The sequence below is a fragment of the Ips typographus genome, linkage group LG3 (assembly GCF_016097725.1).
Source record: "Ips typographus isolate SLU linkage group LG3, UJ_Ityp_2.0, whole genome shotgun sequence".
Classification (NCBI taxonomy): domain Eukaryota; kingdom Metazoa; phylum Arthropoda; class Insecta; order Coleoptera; family Curculionidae; genus Ips; species Ips typographus.
In genome coordinates this window covers 11,869,092-11,886,667 of record NC_138424.1, presented here as the reverse complement: position 1 = coordinate 11,886,667, position 17,576 = coordinate 11,869,092, and the positions used below count along the sequence as shown (strand labels likewise).

The 17,576-nt window shown below is 33.1% G+C and overlaps 1 protein-coding gene across 2 annotated transcripts in view; it reads right to left on the bottom strand.

Moving 5' to 3' along the window:
- The window catches only part of CARPB (Carbonic anhydrase-related protein B), a 191,787-nt gene that overhangs the window by 21,596 nt on the left and 152,615 nt on the right, over positions 1-17,576 (bottom strand). For both annotated transcript variants that reach the window (XM_081976655.1, XM_081976654.1), the window contains exon 5: positions 15,793-15,984. In XM_081976655.1, the coding sequence (XP_081832781.1) occupies positions 15,793-15,984 (192 nt within the window). The remainder of the gene's footprint in view (positions 1-15,792; positions 15,985-17,576) is intronic.

Genomic DNA, 17,576 nt, shown 5'->3' with positions numbered 1-17,576 from the left:
TGCAAAACTTCAGAAGTTTTAACTGTTTTCGAGATATTCAACTTTTTTACTTTTTTTTTGAAACTGCATCAATATTTTGAAAATTTTGTATCTACGTTATTTTTAGATTTTCAACGGCTGTAAAAAGCTTGAAACTACTCTTTTACCTCGTATTAACTACAATACGAATAATCTTATACTCGGTGTTCAAAAAACACAAAGAAAACAGCTAAATATTAAACTAATTCTATCAGTTGTGACCGAGTTTACTCGGCTATAAGTGGATGTAAACCTAGTCCGCTGGGTGCAGAAAGTCATTCTGAAAATTTTTGGTATCTGGCAAAATGTTTGTAACTCTAACCGTTCTCGTAATATTCCACTTCTCTACTTTTTTTTGGAAATTGCATCAAAATTTTGAAAATTCTGTATTTACGCCATTTTTTATTTTTTAGCGACTCTGAAAATCAAATGTTTGTCTCGCACTGTTTTTTTACTTTATAATAATCGCAATACGAAACAGGAATTAATTTAACATATACAGGAAGTTAAAAAAAAAGAAAAAACAGTTAAATTTGAATGTAACGCTCTGCTAGTCGTGTGTGGGAGTAAACCTAGTCCACTAAGTGCAGAAAGTCATTCTGAACATTTTTGGTATCCTGCAAAACTACCGTAACTCTAATATTTCCGAGATATCCGACTTTTTTCTTGAAAATTGCATCAACGTTTTGAAAATTTCGTATCTCCGCCATTTTTGGGGTTTCAGCCATAGTAACAAGCACAAAAATGTTTGTTTTAAAATTATCTTTCACCTCGTACTAACCGCAATACGATTGAACATATACAGGGTGACCAAAAAAAAATTTAAACTAAAGCTCTCTCAGTTGTTTACTCGACTCTAAGGGAGTGTAAGCCTAATAAGTGCAGAAAGTCATTCACAACATTTTTGGTATCTTGCAATCTCTAGCAGTTGCGCAGATATTCAACTTTTTAAATTTTTTCTTGAAAATTGAATCAAAATTTTGTATCTCTCCCATTTGTGAGGTTTCAGCGAGTGTAAAAAGCTCAACATGTTTTTCTTGCAACTGTTATGTCATCTTGTGTGATCTGTAACGATTGAACATACACAGGGTGTTAAAAAAGCAGTTAAATTTGAAACTAACGCTCTGCCAGTTGTGATCGCGTTTACTCGGTTCTGAGTAGACGTAAACTTTTTTTGGAAATTGCATCAAACTTTTGAAAGCTGTGTATCTCCCCTATTTTTAAGGTTTCAGCGAATGTAAAAAGATCAAAATGTTTACCTCAAACTTCTCTTTTACTTCGTACTCACAGCAATATGAGTGAACATATACAGGGTGTTCCAAAAACAAAAAAAATTATATTTGTTAAATTTCAAACCAGCGCTCTGCCAGTTGTCACCACGTTTACCCGATTCTAAGTGGATGTAAATTTAGTCCACTGGGTGCAGAAAGACATTCTGAACATGTTTGGTATCTTGAGAAATTTCTTTTGCTCGAACCGTTTCCGAAATATGTAGGTATTTGATTTTTTAAGTTTTACAAACTTTTCTATTTCAGATGTTTTTTGAGTCGTATAGGGACTGTAAACTGTATTTTATTAGTATCAGTTCCAGATACTACATAAAAAATAAAATATTTCCGTCTGGTTAACTTATTTTCGAAAAAAATATGGATTTTTATAAACAATTAAATAAACAAAAACCGAAGTTCTGTTGTAATTTCGCTCATTTGGTTGAATTTAGCCAAACCTGGGTTTCATATAAGGTTTACAAGATTTTTATAGTCACTCTCTGAATAACTACTAACAATTATTTTAAAATGCAATGCTCCGTTAAAAAACAAATTTGATTATAACATTGAGATTTCCAATCAGGTAATTTGTGGAAATTTTTTGAATAACCGAATTTTTAGAGAGTGACCAACATACCATTAATTCTAAAAGCGGAATAACCATGTTTGTTCATGATCAAATTTTTTGCAACTCGTGGGGAGAACCCCGTTATCCGTCGAAGTGAGCATCGAAACAAAACCGGCACGAGGCGACGAAAAAAACAAATCCGCCTAAAAGACAACAAAAACGCCGTAAAAATATCGAAAATTTTATATTAAACGGGACCCTTTAATCCGAGGGAGCGTTATGGAAGCAGCAGGAATAGATCGGGGCTGACGGGAAGGAAAATTTGATGAGCACTCTCAAGCGGCCAATAAAGAGGTAATTGGCTAAAGGGGACGCGAAAAAATAAAGAGATAAAGGTAAAAAAATGGATTATGTTTTTCTTTTTTACTTTCCTTACACGACCGACGTGATTTCCTCAAAACCTAGAACTTCAATTTTATATTTGCCATTTCCTGTTTGCCGCTTAAAGCTTAAAATCAGGAATAATCAAGAAATTGTGCACCCGGTCTCTCTTATTGGTTTGGAAGTTAAAAACGCGAATTCGTCAGATCTCCTTAAAAATTTCCAACGCTACACGGATTATCAAAGACGCAAATCCTGCTTTATCCAATCAACCCTTGATTCCTTCTTAAAATAGAAGTTTCTTTACAAAATAACGACTTTAATACCCGACGACAAGTCGGAGCAAAAAAAAGCAGGATGTACTGGCTGAACACACGTGGTGTTGTCTCATTCTATGGCATTACACACGGATATAGGGTTAAAACCGTAAATGTGAGTTATGAGTGAGGCTGTGACCTTAATTGATATTTGTGGTCTTACGTCTGCAATTGGAATCTTGCAGATAACCGCCGTTGCCATTTAATTAATGCCGACAGAATGTGTGCCGCTGCCCGGAAAATTCGGCTTGTCGAGGAATTACTCAAACATTGAGCGAAATTCGAGGTTGTGTTGGCAAAAATGTTGTTTGATCTGGTTAGATTTGCGGTTTTCATGTTGGTTTGGCTATCGTTTATCAAACAATTAGCTTACAGATTTGTTGGAAATTTGAATTAGGCCAGTTCTCACAATAAAAAGATTTATTGGCAAACAAACTGTCCTAAAAGTTCCTGTGTGTCCGTTGTGTTCCTTATTCATTTTTCTATACTCATTTAAATTTTGCATTCGTTTGCTCTTGATAATAATCTAAAAACTTCAAGAATTTGCGACAAACAATCTTGTAGACAGTGCCGGATTTATTTATAAAGTTAATAATACATTATTGACTAAAAATGTCAAAAATCATATATTTCTAAAGTTTCTTGGAAAACGGTGGTACCTAGAGCTATTTGGACAAAGGATTTGAGTTTCTGAGGTCCAAATTGCTATATAACGACACTTTTTTCAAGGTGCTACCAATATGGTAACACTTTATGGAATATGCCATTGAATGGTCTGAAAGAAAAACTGTCATTTGGACAAAATGTTGTTGGTTCTTCCCATTAAATCCTGAATAACTCGTTTGAAACACTATAGACACATCACATGATTGTAGATTGGTAATGAACGGAATTGTAGTTAATTGACATCAACTATCACGTGATCACTGAATCTCACCGTTTGACCGCTAGAGGACGTCTTTGATTGAGACGAAGTTGATTAATTTTGTTTGTATTTTTTTGCAAATATCTCTTATTTTTACTCTCTTGCTTTTACCATGATCTCGATAGGATGCAACGTTTACTATCAATATACTTTTTAATTACCTTACCTCTGTTTATACAGGATGTTTTCAATTTTTTACCCAGTAAGTGCAACCTTTAAACCGTAATACCTCGTCGTAATCAAATAGAGACCTTTTATCTTTTGGTTACAGAAGAATGTGGTATGTGCTTACTTTTACGAAAGTGAACGATTTAACAACATATTGCAAACATTTCGAATGAAATTAGAAAAATTGGCATAGTGGCAACACTGTAGAAAAATGATTAGTATTCGTTTTTACAAAAATTGACGATTTGGCAATATGAAAAACACATTAGAATTATCGACTTGCCAACATTGTAGAAATTCTGAATGCAATTCCTGTTCGTTTTTACGACAGCTTTAGTTTTTGTTTTTATTTTTTGAAAATCGGTCATTTGACAACTTTTTGTACTAAATTTTAAGAATTATCAGTGCGGCAATACTCTACAAATTGGATTATTGTTCGTTTTTAGAAAAATGGACGATTTGTCAAATTTGCAAATATTTTATTTTATTTATTTTGTTGTACTAATTCTATACTTCTTTAGTATTGTTGAAGCTATTTATGTATTATTATATATAACTCTTTAGTTAGGAACATTATCGTTCTAACTATAACTTTCAACTTATTCTTTTAAAAGTTTTTTGTATTATCAACATAATATAATAAAAAAATAATATGAGTTCCTTTTTTAATCCTTTGTATTTTAAATTTTATTCATCTTGTAAATATTTTTAAATTTTATAATAACACAATATGTACAGAGCGTTTGGTGTCATTTGATTTTCCACACTGTATTTCGAAGTGTGGTTAAATTTTCCTGCCAAGTTATCTCATGCTAATTATCCATTAGTTAAATAGTGTAGCAAAAATCTTCAAAAAGTCAAATTTGAAACATTCTATCTGGAAAGCATCATCCCAACTTGGGCTATTTTACAAAAGGTTATTTTACTGGCTATCTAAAGACATATAAAATTTTTAAATAAATGTCCCCAATAATTAAGTTATTGAGGATTGAAAGGAAGAGTGCAGCAAAAATGTTCAAAAACACTTCAATCAACTTTGGAGCCTACTTGCTGCCAAATTATCAAACCAATCAACACAAAGTGGGATATTTTGTTCACTAACTAGCCATAGACATATAAAAGTCTTGAATAAAAATTATAGTGAGGCAGCAATTCAAGCTATTTAGAAATGAATGAAAGATGGCATCAAAAATGTTCAAAATGTTATTAATCAAATTTGAAGTCTTGAACACCTCAAGTAAGATTTTGAAAAGTTTTAAATTTTTGGTTTTCTGTGATGTTTAACAATGTAGATTCTTTTTCTGGTCCATAAACTTTGTATTAGAATTTTTATCACTTAGTAACTACTAGTAAGTAACCTATCCTTGTCCTTCTGGACATCCTGCGTGTTTTAGGGTCATATTAATAACCATTCCTTGAAGGTTCTTTGAAACTTAAGCTAGCCTCAAGGAGTAATACGGTATTAATAATTAAATAAGAAAGCCTTAAGTATTTCCTTATTGAAGTTGCTTTTAGGGTCCGGTGTAATAAAGATTTCCCAAATCCTTTCAAAATTTGCAGAATAAATCAATTAAAAAAAAGGTTGAATTTTCCCAAAATGACTGTGTGAGAAATTGCATTACCTTGGTCAAGAAGCACTGGAAACCAATAGAGTAATAGATAATAAGTTTGCAATATTATGGTACTGGAACTCACCTGGTAAAGATATATTTTAACAACTATGAGAGGGATGTTCAAGCGAATAACTAAACGTAGTTGGTAATTACTTCTCGAAATATCAATTTATGTTTAATCTGTCTCCCATATGAAGCCATGGAAAAATTGTGTTTTTTTTATTATCAATGCAGTGTTGGTTCACACAGTTTTTTGCATAATAGAATCAATTTATTAAGACATTTTTCACTTCCCAGTGGTAATTGCCAACTATGTTTAATTTTTTAGTGTTTCAACCGTCCTGGAAAAGAAAATATCAAAACAAAGTACCAAAAATACGAAAATTCCTCTTGATTAGTCTTAATCTCACAATTTCTTTGTTCGTCTGTTTTTGCAATGTAATGTTTCAATTGGCCATTACTTTCTGAAGAAAAACACAAATAGAAGAAAATGCCAAAGTAGCCTCAAGGATTTCTTTGCTAAGGAGTCCTTAAGAGTTCCTTGAAGGAACGATTATTAAAACAACCTTTAGTCTAATTAAAGAGACAGTTTAGCTGAAGATTCTACTTCAGCACCTTTCTTCTTCAGTGTTCATTCGTCCAGTAACATGAATTTGTCAACAGTAGGTCGACTGTATCAAACTTCTGTGTTTTCACAGAACCTTTTCATCAATTCTTTAATATGATTATTATATTGTTCAGCTTAGTGAAGATATTGACTCCATTTGTTTGTTGGTCAAAAAGATGTCAAAAAATTAAGAATTATGTTCTAACAAAATATTTATGACATTATATGAATACGTATTCGATAATGAAATACTTCAGAGAAAAAAGGTCTACATGCAGCAAGACTTAAAATTCAATACTCTTTTATAGGTTTACCGAAATATTATTTTGTAGTCACTGTTTTAAGAAAGTTTTCGCAGTCGGAAAACAATTTCAAGAACGGAAGAATACAAAACGTAGTCGCATAAATAAGCAAATATGCGACCCCGATTTCCCGCTCGACCGCTCCCATCGAACCGGCAAAAGGGAAATTTGATAATATATAAGCTGCAAAATTTAGAGCAAAAGCAATGCAATGATAAGAGCATTATTTTGGCAAATCTTCCTACGGAATTGAGTTTCCTAACAGAACGATTACACTCGAAAGGCGGAGTCGAACGTTATAGATTCTCCAATAAATAGTATCTTTCCAAACAGGCTTGACAACCTTGTTATTGTCGTATAAATCCGCTTTATGCCTAGACGGATTTTCGTAAATGTTACAAAGTTAGGAAACGTTACTTTCCCGGAAACTTACGCACGGGGATAAAAATGTAATTAGATGTTAAAGAAATGTTAATCTTCACGACTTGGTAAGCAAACCAACAGGCAAAGTTTTAAATAGTATGTAAAATAATTCGAAAACTCCTAGCCTTAATCGCTGTGAAGGTTTTAAGTTATTAGTCACAAATCATGTTTTAAAAAAACTTTTAACAACCTGTTTTACACGTCTAAATATGTAAAAATTGCTAGTATTACATCTGGAAGTAACGCTGAGAAATGGAGAGTAAATTGTAAAAACCCTAATAATTTCAAAAAAAGGTCAAAGCAAGTATTTTAAAATATGGTATTTACTTTAAGTTTTTCCTGAAAACTACAAATGAAGCTAATCTGTTAAGTATAATATTGAAACTAAAATTTTTTACATAATACAAAACTCGTAACCCTCATCGTTCTGTTAAATAGTGCAATTTTCAAGGTCTTAGTTTTGTATTCCAATTCTTTGTGTACAATAGAAAGCTGAAGGTTTCAAACTGATAATGTGATATTGGAATGCATACCGGTTGCACCATTGTAAAGCAACGGGGCGCAAAAACTCCCTCCGTTATCAAAACTCACAAAGCTGCAAGTGAACAATGCAGCCGGCATCTTTAGGAGAGCACACGGCCAAAATAAAGCTTATGGATCCGATTTAAATGCAAAGCAATGACAAAGAGACAAAGAGTTGCCACGTCAACGATTTTGAATTGAATGTGTGCGTTTGTTTGAATTTATTCGGAGCGCCGGCATATCAATTATCCCCGCCTCTGTCTCGCTGCACCGTTTCGAAAATTACTGATAAATCTTTTTTAATGAGGGTAGTCGATTCTTTATGCTATCATGGTGAAAATATGGTTAGTTTTTTGAATGGAAAATTGTTTAAATAATATTAAAATAATTTACTCTTCACTCCTGTGCAACAATAAACATAATGATTACAAAAAATATAACAAGAACTGGCCTATTTTCTGCTGAATTTTTTGTCAGGGACTTCATTTTAAAACTTTGTGAATAGACGATAGAGTTTTCAGTCGTCCTATAAAAATAGTTTGTGTTTTGTTCAGTTAATGGATTAAAAGAGGATTGGAATTTTATGAAACTCTGTGGAAAAAAACATTGTTACTCATTCAGTGTGACTGACGTTTGAAGCTTGTTTCCCTTTGAAGATCATTGATTAATACCAAAAACAGACTTATAATGGTATTCCACTTGGGTTGGAATAATTGGCAAATATTATTTATTAACTGGGCATAATAGATTCAATTTTTAATTGTTGAACATTATAAACTTTGAGTGAAATGTCTGGACTAGTTTAGCTGACATTTTTGTGTACAAATTAAATAGTTAAAGTAGTACAACTGGACCAAACTAAAATCGTTAAAAACAATATTAAATGGTTTCATTAGATATTTTCAATTATAATGGATCCACATCAATAATAGTAGTTTTATTAATTAATTAGAATTTTGTTTAATTGCCCCTTTGACTTACTTCATCTTTTTGTTTAATAATTTATTCTAAACTAGGTACTAACATCACGTGTAAGAAAGTTTTGGAAACTATATTCCTAGAAGTTTCTGACATAATAATATATTTATTATTCTACTTAGGACCGGTAGTTTCACCTCCGAATAAATTTATTCTTAGGATAATTTCTATAGAAATTACGGAATTGACCAATAGCAGCGTCTGATAAATGATACATACAAGGTGAACATCATTATCATTTTTGGATGATTTTCTTCAGTTTGTTGCTTAAATTTTGTGTATAATAATGCAATACGTTATTGTAGAGCTTAAAATGTTTTATGTTTTTATTAAACATTTTCCGAGGTACATCCGATCTAAATAGTAAGTGTCTAAATAGTAGTAAAAACCTACCAAAAGTACCCTAAATCTTCCAATAAATTTTCAATATTTTTGGAGCACTCTTGAATCAAATTGGAATTATCAAAGACTTATCAAAATATCAAAAACCTACCACGAATTTATTGAAATTGGCAGGGGCCTCTAAGAAAGTCCCTAGCTTTCCAAATTTATTTTAAATAGCCAAAGGCTACAAAAATCCTTCAAAAAATTTGACCAGAATCTTCTAAATACTACTATAAACCTTCCTAGGGGCCTCAAGAATGAATTTGAAAACGTCAGAGACTTCTGTTACTATCCAAGAAGTTTACTAAATTACCAAAAGATTTTTGAATCATTTTAGATGCCAGAATAGCCTATAAATACTACTTTTTTACAAAAATTACCATAGGGCTTTACTAGTGTTCTAAACCTTCCAAGAATTTAATAAATATTAAAAACTCCTCTAAAAGAATTTTGAAAATGCAAGAGGCCTCTAAGAAGGTCGCAAAACTAATACAATTTTTTTCAATTTCCAGGGGCCACCAGAATCAGTTTGAAAATACTAAAATCCTTTGAAATAGTAGAAATTAGATGAGGTTAGAACGGTGAGATGAGGTTAGAAGCCTATAGAAGAATTTTGGAAATACCAAAGGCCTCTAAACTTCAAAGTATTCCACAAAATATTTAAGATTGCCATAGTTTTCTAAAATCATTATAGAAATGGCAGAGGCCTCTAAGAAGATCCGAGAACTTGCCAGGGTAGTTAGAGTTAGATTACTAAATACTACTAAAAAGCTCCTAGAAATTGTTAGAAGTCTCTAAAATCATTTTGAAAAATTCATAAAACTCTAAAAAGATTCTAAACTATCCAACTAATTTTAAAAATTGTCAGGGGCCTGCAGCGAATCATTATGAAAATGCCAGAACCTTCAAAATACTACTAGAATCCTCCTAACGTCAGAATCTTTTAAAATCATTTTTAAAATGCTGGAGGACTGTAAAAAATAATGAACCATCCAACAAAAATTCTCTGGAAGCATTTTAGAAATACCAAATTTATGGAAATACTATTGACAATTTCCAGAAATTGTCAGAAGTTTCGAAGCATTCCACAAAATGTTTAAGATTGCCAGAGATGTCTAGAATCATTAAAAGTGTCCTAAACCTTCCCAAAGAAGCTTCTTAGAGAGGCTCAAATCTTTCAAGAAAATAAGTTTTCCAGAGGCTTCTCTAATAATATGTGAAATGCCATGAGCCTCTAAACACTACTGAAAACCTCTCAAAAATTGCCAGAAGCCTCTACAGGTACCCCAAATTCTTCAACAATTTTTTAAAATTGCCCGGAGTCCTCCAGAATTATTGTGAAAATCCAGAGATCTTTAATTCTACTAAAAACATCCCGAAAGTTGCCAGGTATTCCTACAATTATTTTGTCAATTCCAAAGACCTTTAAGTAATACTAAAAACCTTCCAAAATTGCCAGAGACCTGTACAAATGTGTTAACCTTTACAAAGCCTTTTCAAAATGGGCCAGATGCTTTTACAATCATGTAGTTGAAAATGCCAGAGGTCTCTGAACACCAGAAATTGCTCAAAAATTTATCTAAAAATTACGTAAAATATTGAAGATTGCCAGACTTTTCTAGAATCATTATAGAAATGGCAGAGGCCTCTAAGAAGATCCCAGAAGTTGCCAGAGTAGTTAGAGTTAGATTACTAAATACTACTAGAGACCTCCTAGAAATTGTTAGAAGTCTCTAAAATTATTTTGGAAATTCCAGAGAACTCTAAAAAACTCTAAACTATCCAACTATTTTTAAAAATTGTCAGGGGCCTGCAGCACATCATTTTGAAAAGACCTCTCTAAATACTACTAGAATCGTCCTAAAAACAGAGATGTCTAGAATCATTTTGGAAATACCAGAGGCCTTTAAATGTTAAATTGCCAGGCGTCTCTATAATTGTTTTGGTAATTCGAGAGGCTTCTAAGAAGATCCTAAACCTCCGCCATAAAGATCCTAATTTTTTTATTTTTTTTTAATTGTCAGTGGTCCATAGAATTATTTGAAAATGCGAGAAGTCTCTAAGTACTACTGGAGGCGTTCCAAAAATTACCAGAAGCCTCTACAGTGTCCTAAACTTTTCACGTAGTTTTGAAGTTTGTCATAGTTGTTTATAATCATTTTGGAAATGGCATGAGCGTCTAAATACTACTGAAAACTTCCTGATAATTGCAAGAAGCATCTACAAGTGTCCAAAACCTTTCAAGAAGTTTGGAATTTTGTCAGAGGCCTCTAAGAGAGACTCAAATCTTTCAAGAAAGTTTTAAGTTTTTCCAGAGGCTTCTATAATAATTTCTGAAATACCATGAGCCTCTAAGCACTACTGAATACCTCTCAAAAATTGCCAGCCTCCTCTACAAGTGCAAGGTAATCCTACAATCATTTTGAAAATCCAAAGATCTTTAAGAAATAAACCCAAAATTGCCAGAGACCTGTACAAATGTCTTAAGCTTTGCAAATTATTTTCAAAATGGGCCAGAAAGCCTTTACAATCATGGAATTTGGAAATTGAAAATTCCAGAGGTCTCTGAACACCAGAAATTGCTCAACAAGTTTTTCTTCACACATGGTTACGAATACTAGAACTTAATATAAACATCACAGACAGTTCTTAAATAACCTGTCAACATGTTTCCATGTACCTCATCTTATTTGGATGATATCTACTGGACTATAGTAGGTACATAATAATAATGTATTTAACGTAGGTACTTTAAAAAATATCCATTTATCATTTCCAAATTTGGGATAAATATGAATTCAGAGTAAGGAGAGTCATTTTTCGTTGGGCCACCCTATACAAAACTAGTCCAGGCCTCTTAGGATTTTACAATTAGTTTTTTGTACTTACCTATTTTTAGTTCTATTCCTTAAGTATTTCAAACCTACATTATTAAAGATTAATGAAGTTTAAGTAGTTTATGTTAAAGAACCTTTGTTAATGTGCGGTTAGCATGTTATAGAGGCCATCAACTATTACCATTATTTTTTTCAATTTAAAGTCCAGCTTTAATAACATTAATTATCACGTACGCTCGTTACAGATTTAACTGGAAATGGTATTGTATAGCACATCCAAGCTAGGAGTTATTCAACTTTAAACAGGAATAGAGTCCTGAGTGTATGATAAATCTCGGCGAGGCGTCATAAACCGCATCTCGGAAACTTACAGTTTACTAATTAGACTATGATTTAATTAGTCCCGATTTAATGGGATTTAGTTGGCGTTGCACTATTTTACACGTGAAAAGCCTCGAAAATTCCGGCTTCTTAGGACCTTGCGCGCCTTAATTGCGTCTTGTTTTAATTCAGTCTGAAATTAGACTTGCAATTAAAATTACGTCCGATTTATAATTCCAAAAACATCCTTTGTTGCTTGCTCCTAAACTCACAATCACCCCTCGGGGAAACATTTCCCTGAATTCTTGAAAGATTATTTACAAGTTTCTTGATATTTTTTTCTAACCGCTTTCGTGCTAGATGCGACTGAAACTGGTTTAAGATGCTGGCGATTTGTAGTTTGGGGTCGTGAATTATTATAGAAACTCGACCGTGGCAACTGCACCAACCTAACCCCAGTCTAGGAACTCTTGTTTGTACTATTAACACTATTCGGCGACCGCAAGCCCTAAAGTGGAAACTTTCGCTATCCGGGCCTCCAAATTACGGTTAATTTCCTTTTACTTCACTAATGTTTGACTTTACGTTAATTTTGATGATTATAGTGGTACGCACACCACCGGAAATTACTGAAATTAAGAAGTCTCCATGGATTTAAAACCTATTCGGAATGCCGACTATATCATAAGTATAATATAATGAGCAAGTGTTGAGAAAAGCATTTTATGAACTAATTGAATAGTTATGGTAATAAGCTTTACAACAAGGAAGAATGTATTAAAGGTACCGGAAAGTACTATTGTTCTTGACATTAAATTTAAACACAAAAACTAAAGAAGTTTTTTTTTTGGTAATTAATTAAGGTAATTAAAACCTACTATATTAGAATTATTGTTACCTGCATCCTCTTTTAGCTAGTATTTTCAAATCCAAATCAATAAAAATCTATTGTGGAATAAGAAGTTTTTAGAATTACCAGAGGCGTCTAAGAAAATCCTAAATCTTTCCTTCCAGAGGCCTCTATAATCATTTTGAAAATGCCATGAGCCTCTAAATACTACTGAAAACTTCCCAAAAATTGCCAGAAGCCTCGACAAGTGTCCTAAACCTTTCAAGAAGTTTCTCAGAGAGGTCCCCCTAAGAAAGATAAAATTCTTCTAAATCTTCCAAGATATTTTTAGGATTACTAGAGGCCTCTATAATTATTTTGCCATAAGTCTCTAAATACTCCTGAAAACCTCACAAACATGTGTCCTAACCTTCAAAGAAGTTTTTTAAAACTAGTCAGAGACCTCTAAGAAAGTCTCTTCCAGGAAATTCTTGAGAATGTGAGAAGTTTTTGTAGTTATTTTGGAAATGGCTTTTACAAGTGTCCTAAACCTACCAAGAAGTTTTTGAAAATTGTCAGAAACCTCTAAAAGAGTTCTAACTCTTCTAGAAAATTTTTGAGTTCACCAGAGGCCTCTATGATTATTTTGGAAATGCCATGAACTTCTAAATGCTAGTGAAAATACTAGGAAATTTTAATGTCCTAAACCTACCAAGTAATTTTGAAGTTTGTCAGAGACGTCGAAAAAAGTCCCAATTTTTTCATGAAATTTTTGAGAACGCCAGAGGCCTCTATAATTATTTTGGAAATACCATGTGGGTCTAAATAGTACTAAAAAATTACTAGAGCCTTCTGCAGGTGTCTTAAGCCTTCCAAGAAGTTTTGAAGTTGTCAGAGACCTTTAAGAAAGTCCTAGCTCTTCTAGGAAATTCTAGAAATCTATAATTATTTTGGAAACGCCATATGTCTCTAAATTCTACTGAAAACTTACCAGAAATATTACCAGAAGTTCTGCAGGTGGCCTAAGCTTTTCAAGAAGTTTGTCAGAGACCTCTAGGAAAGTGTTAGCTTTTCCAGGAAATGCTAGAGATTACGAGACGCCTCTATAATTATTTTGGAAATGCCATAAACCTCTAAATACTACGGAAGACCTCCCAAAAATTACCAGAAGCTTCGACAAATGTCCTAAGCCTTCCAAGAAGTTTTGAAGTTTGTCAGAGACATCTAAGAAAGTCTTGGCTCTTCTAGAAAATTCTAGAGATTACCAAAGGCCTTTATAATTATTTTGGAAATGCCATAAACCTCTAAATACAACGGAAGACCTATCAAAAATTAGCAAAAGCTTCTACAATTGTCCTAAACCTACCAAGATTGTCAGAAACCTCTAAAAAAGTTCTCTCTTCTAGGAAACTTTTAAGATCGCTACAGGCCATTATATTTATTTTAGAAATGCCAGAGGCTTTTAAAAATCTGCCAGAAATTAGTTTCTGCAAGTGTTTTAAACCTTCCAAAAAGTTTTGAAGTTTGTCAGAGATCCATAAGAAAATTTTAAATATTCCACGAAATTTTTGAATTTGCCAGGCCTCTGAAATTATTTTAGAAATTTCGTGAACTTTTAAATACTACTGAAAACCTTCCAAAAAGTACGAGAAACTTCTACAGTGTCCTAAACTTATTAAGTAGTTTTGAAGTTTGTCAGAAACCTCTAGGATAGTTCTAGCTGTTCCAGGAAATTCTTGAGATTACCACAGGCTTTGAATATTACTGAAAACTTTCCAAAAATGACCAGAAGCTTCTACAAGTGCCCTAAGCATTCCAAGAAGATTTGAATTTGTCAGAGACCTCTAAAAAAGTCCTAACTCTTCCAAGGAAATTTTTGAGATTGGGAGAGTCCTCTATAAATATACATATACACGTACATATTTTTGAAAAGAACACAATAAGCCTAATGAAAATAAACAACATCATACAGAATGTTATATGTATAATAATTAAAACGATAGAAAAAATTTACTACGCCACTGGATTCTATGTAAAAATTATCTATAATACCCATTTTGACCCTAGAAAAAGTTTAAACATAATATCTGAGATACAGAAAGTACATCAAAAGTGATATGTTTGCTATTTTCCCCTGATCCTGTATCTTTAGAAATACCTAAGCTATAGATCCCCTACAAAAGTGTCGAAAGTGGGACAAACTGTACAAACAATTTGAGACAGACTGCATTGAGATTGAGACGTTAAAATATTGTATGCAAAATATACAAAGACTACTTTACAGTATTTTACATCCGTACATGCAATGTGGGGAGATAAAAAGAGAGAGATAAAAAAAAATAAAATGTACAGGACTGTAAGTAGCAGTAAATCATATAATATTAAAAAAAAAGTTACTTTTGCTTTTTTACTCAAATTTGTGACACCTTGTGACTACCTAGAAATAAAATTGTACATGTAATTCGTTTATAACGTAATTTTCTTTTTGTAAAGTTAAAGAATTAATAAGTTAAGGACAATTCAATCAATCATCCTGTAAATGGGATAGTTAGGTTAGGTTAATTTAGATAAAATCGTTTAACCATTAACAGATGTGATCATCTTCCATTGAAAAAATGGTCAAAATACTCTTTTAACCATGCTCTTCTATCCCAAAATGAACAGTATGTAAAATTTCCGTCTGTCTACGGAATTAAGATGTCTGATTCAAAACGTTAACTGATTATATCTTCAATAATTATTATAACTGACTTATTTCCAAATAAAACTGGCCACCCTGTACATCACAGTTGGCTTCATCCTAACTAGCAGCATTTCGTGAGTACTTACTGCTTCTTCGAAAACAAACATTGTAGATTTTCCAAGCGAAATTAAATCATCTTATAACGGCTTAAGAATATTGTGTAAACATTTTCTTCTTCGTGGAAAACCTAAAAACTTTATTAAAACTACATTAACTATACTTTCCAAAGTATTGAATTTCAAGCAACTATAAATGCTCATCTCACTAACAGTCTCAGTTCCCAAAGTTGCTTTATTTTTGGTTAAATTCTAGACAAAAAAGCAGCTAGAAAACTTTACTCCACGGCTGGCATTACTCCTTAATATCAAAATGGATTTTTGATGTTTCCGATTTTCCCTCGGGGGTAAGAGCATAAGGCAGTTTTCCGCAGCGGAGAAAAATTTAATAAAATACCCTGAACGTCGGCTTGTGTGTGTGTAAAATGATGTAGCGCTAAAACTTTCTGCTGTATTTATTCTTATTGTTGAAGTTTGCTCGTGCATTAGTCACCAGAGTATCGATGGAAATTTGAAGAGTTTCCCGACTTACCTCAGCTGGGAAAGTATAACCGTTAACGCTATGCTCGCTCCCAAATTGATCGTGCAAACCATAATGCACGTGGATCTCTTGGAATTGGTAACGGTACGATAACGGTCCACCCGTTATATTGATGTGACTGTGAGTGTCGTTATACACGGTGAAAATTACACTGTGTCCGGTATTTGATATCAGTCCGCTGACCTGAAACAAGAAGACCAATGAAAACTTTTCACAAACACTTTTAACAGCATACATAGTTTTTCGAAATAAATAATTCCTTAGTATACACAGATGGGAACGCTCCGATAAGGTAAATTATTTACTTTTCCTTCACCTTTGTTGTTTCGTGCTTTGTTTTCGATTCGTAGTGGAGTTTAATATAGGAAAGTACGCCGTTCCGCCACCCTAATGTAAAACTAATGCTTAAATAACTACACAGCGCGACTAGGACAATTATCTATACGTATAATATAACAAATTTCTTCATATAATTTACCTATTTCGTTAGTTTTTTTGGTCCAAGTACGTTGACCGGATAAAAAGGGTCTACCTTAAATTATAGATGAGGTTGTTTGGGGAGTCGTAACTTTTTTTTATTTGAGGGCCAATTTTAACGATTTTTTGGTTAGATAGTAGAAATGTAGGTCAATTTACCTTTTGCTTTATACGGTTATGCGTGTAATAACTTAATAAACATTCCGTATTGCCAAAAAGTTAAAATTTGTAAGTATTTTCCAATGTTTTAAAATAATGATGCCTAAGAGATAAAAAACCATGAATATCGTGGTGCATGTTGTTGATTTCTCTTTTTGGAAACCAGTTTTGATCCTTAAGGTCTTCTAAATCTTAGACAAATAATTGTGTTGGGTTGAAGCTAATAATAATCGAAAAATCCGAATAAATCCGCTCCAAATAAATACATCATAAAAACGAAAACTTAAAATTGAAACAATGCTAAAAACTCAAATATGATCGATAGTATTGTTACGGACTGGGCCTACTATACTCGAGTCAGGATGAAACCGATGCGCCGCAATATCTGGCCGGGCGCGTGTTAAAGTAGGCCACAGTTAGGAGGCGCCACCTGGAAGAATCTTGGACGTTCGAAGCAAATCGCGAAGCGTTTCGCGGTCATTCTAGAACGTGGTTTGCGAATATAAAAGACGCGGTGTCGACAGCAGTAGTAGTGAATTTGGGAACGCGGTAAAGTTTAAATAGCGGAATAATTGTGGAATTGTAGTAGTGTTTTTAGTAGCTGTGTTAATTATTGTACGGAGTGTTTTGAAGTATTAATAAAGTTATTAATTGTTGAGTTAAACTGACTTTGTGTGAACCCACGGGAAAATCGTAACAGTATATTCTATATTAAGAGCGGAAAGTACATATTTGCCGCTTGCACATGAAAATCATGTAAAAGCGGCAAAAGTACTTTCGGCTCGAAATATAGACGATATTGTTTCGGCGACTGCTGTGAGGTAGATTAGAAGGACAACTCACATCATTTTCGTCGGTTGAACTTATTGTCATTTAAAACAGATATGTCAAGCGTTGTTATGGAAACGCCGAAAAAGTTGGTAGACAGCGAAAACGCTCTAGAGCAGAAAATGATTCACTTTCTGCGCACGTGCGGCGAATAACCACTTTCTGCTTTGAAATGGAAGCGTACATGAGGTACTTTCAAAGTCAGTCGTCGAAAAAAACGATTTAAATTGTAACTTGCTAGAGAGAGGAACGTCTATAGAATGCTGTCCCTGATATAGATATTTACAAGATTTTACAGCAATTTCTGCATC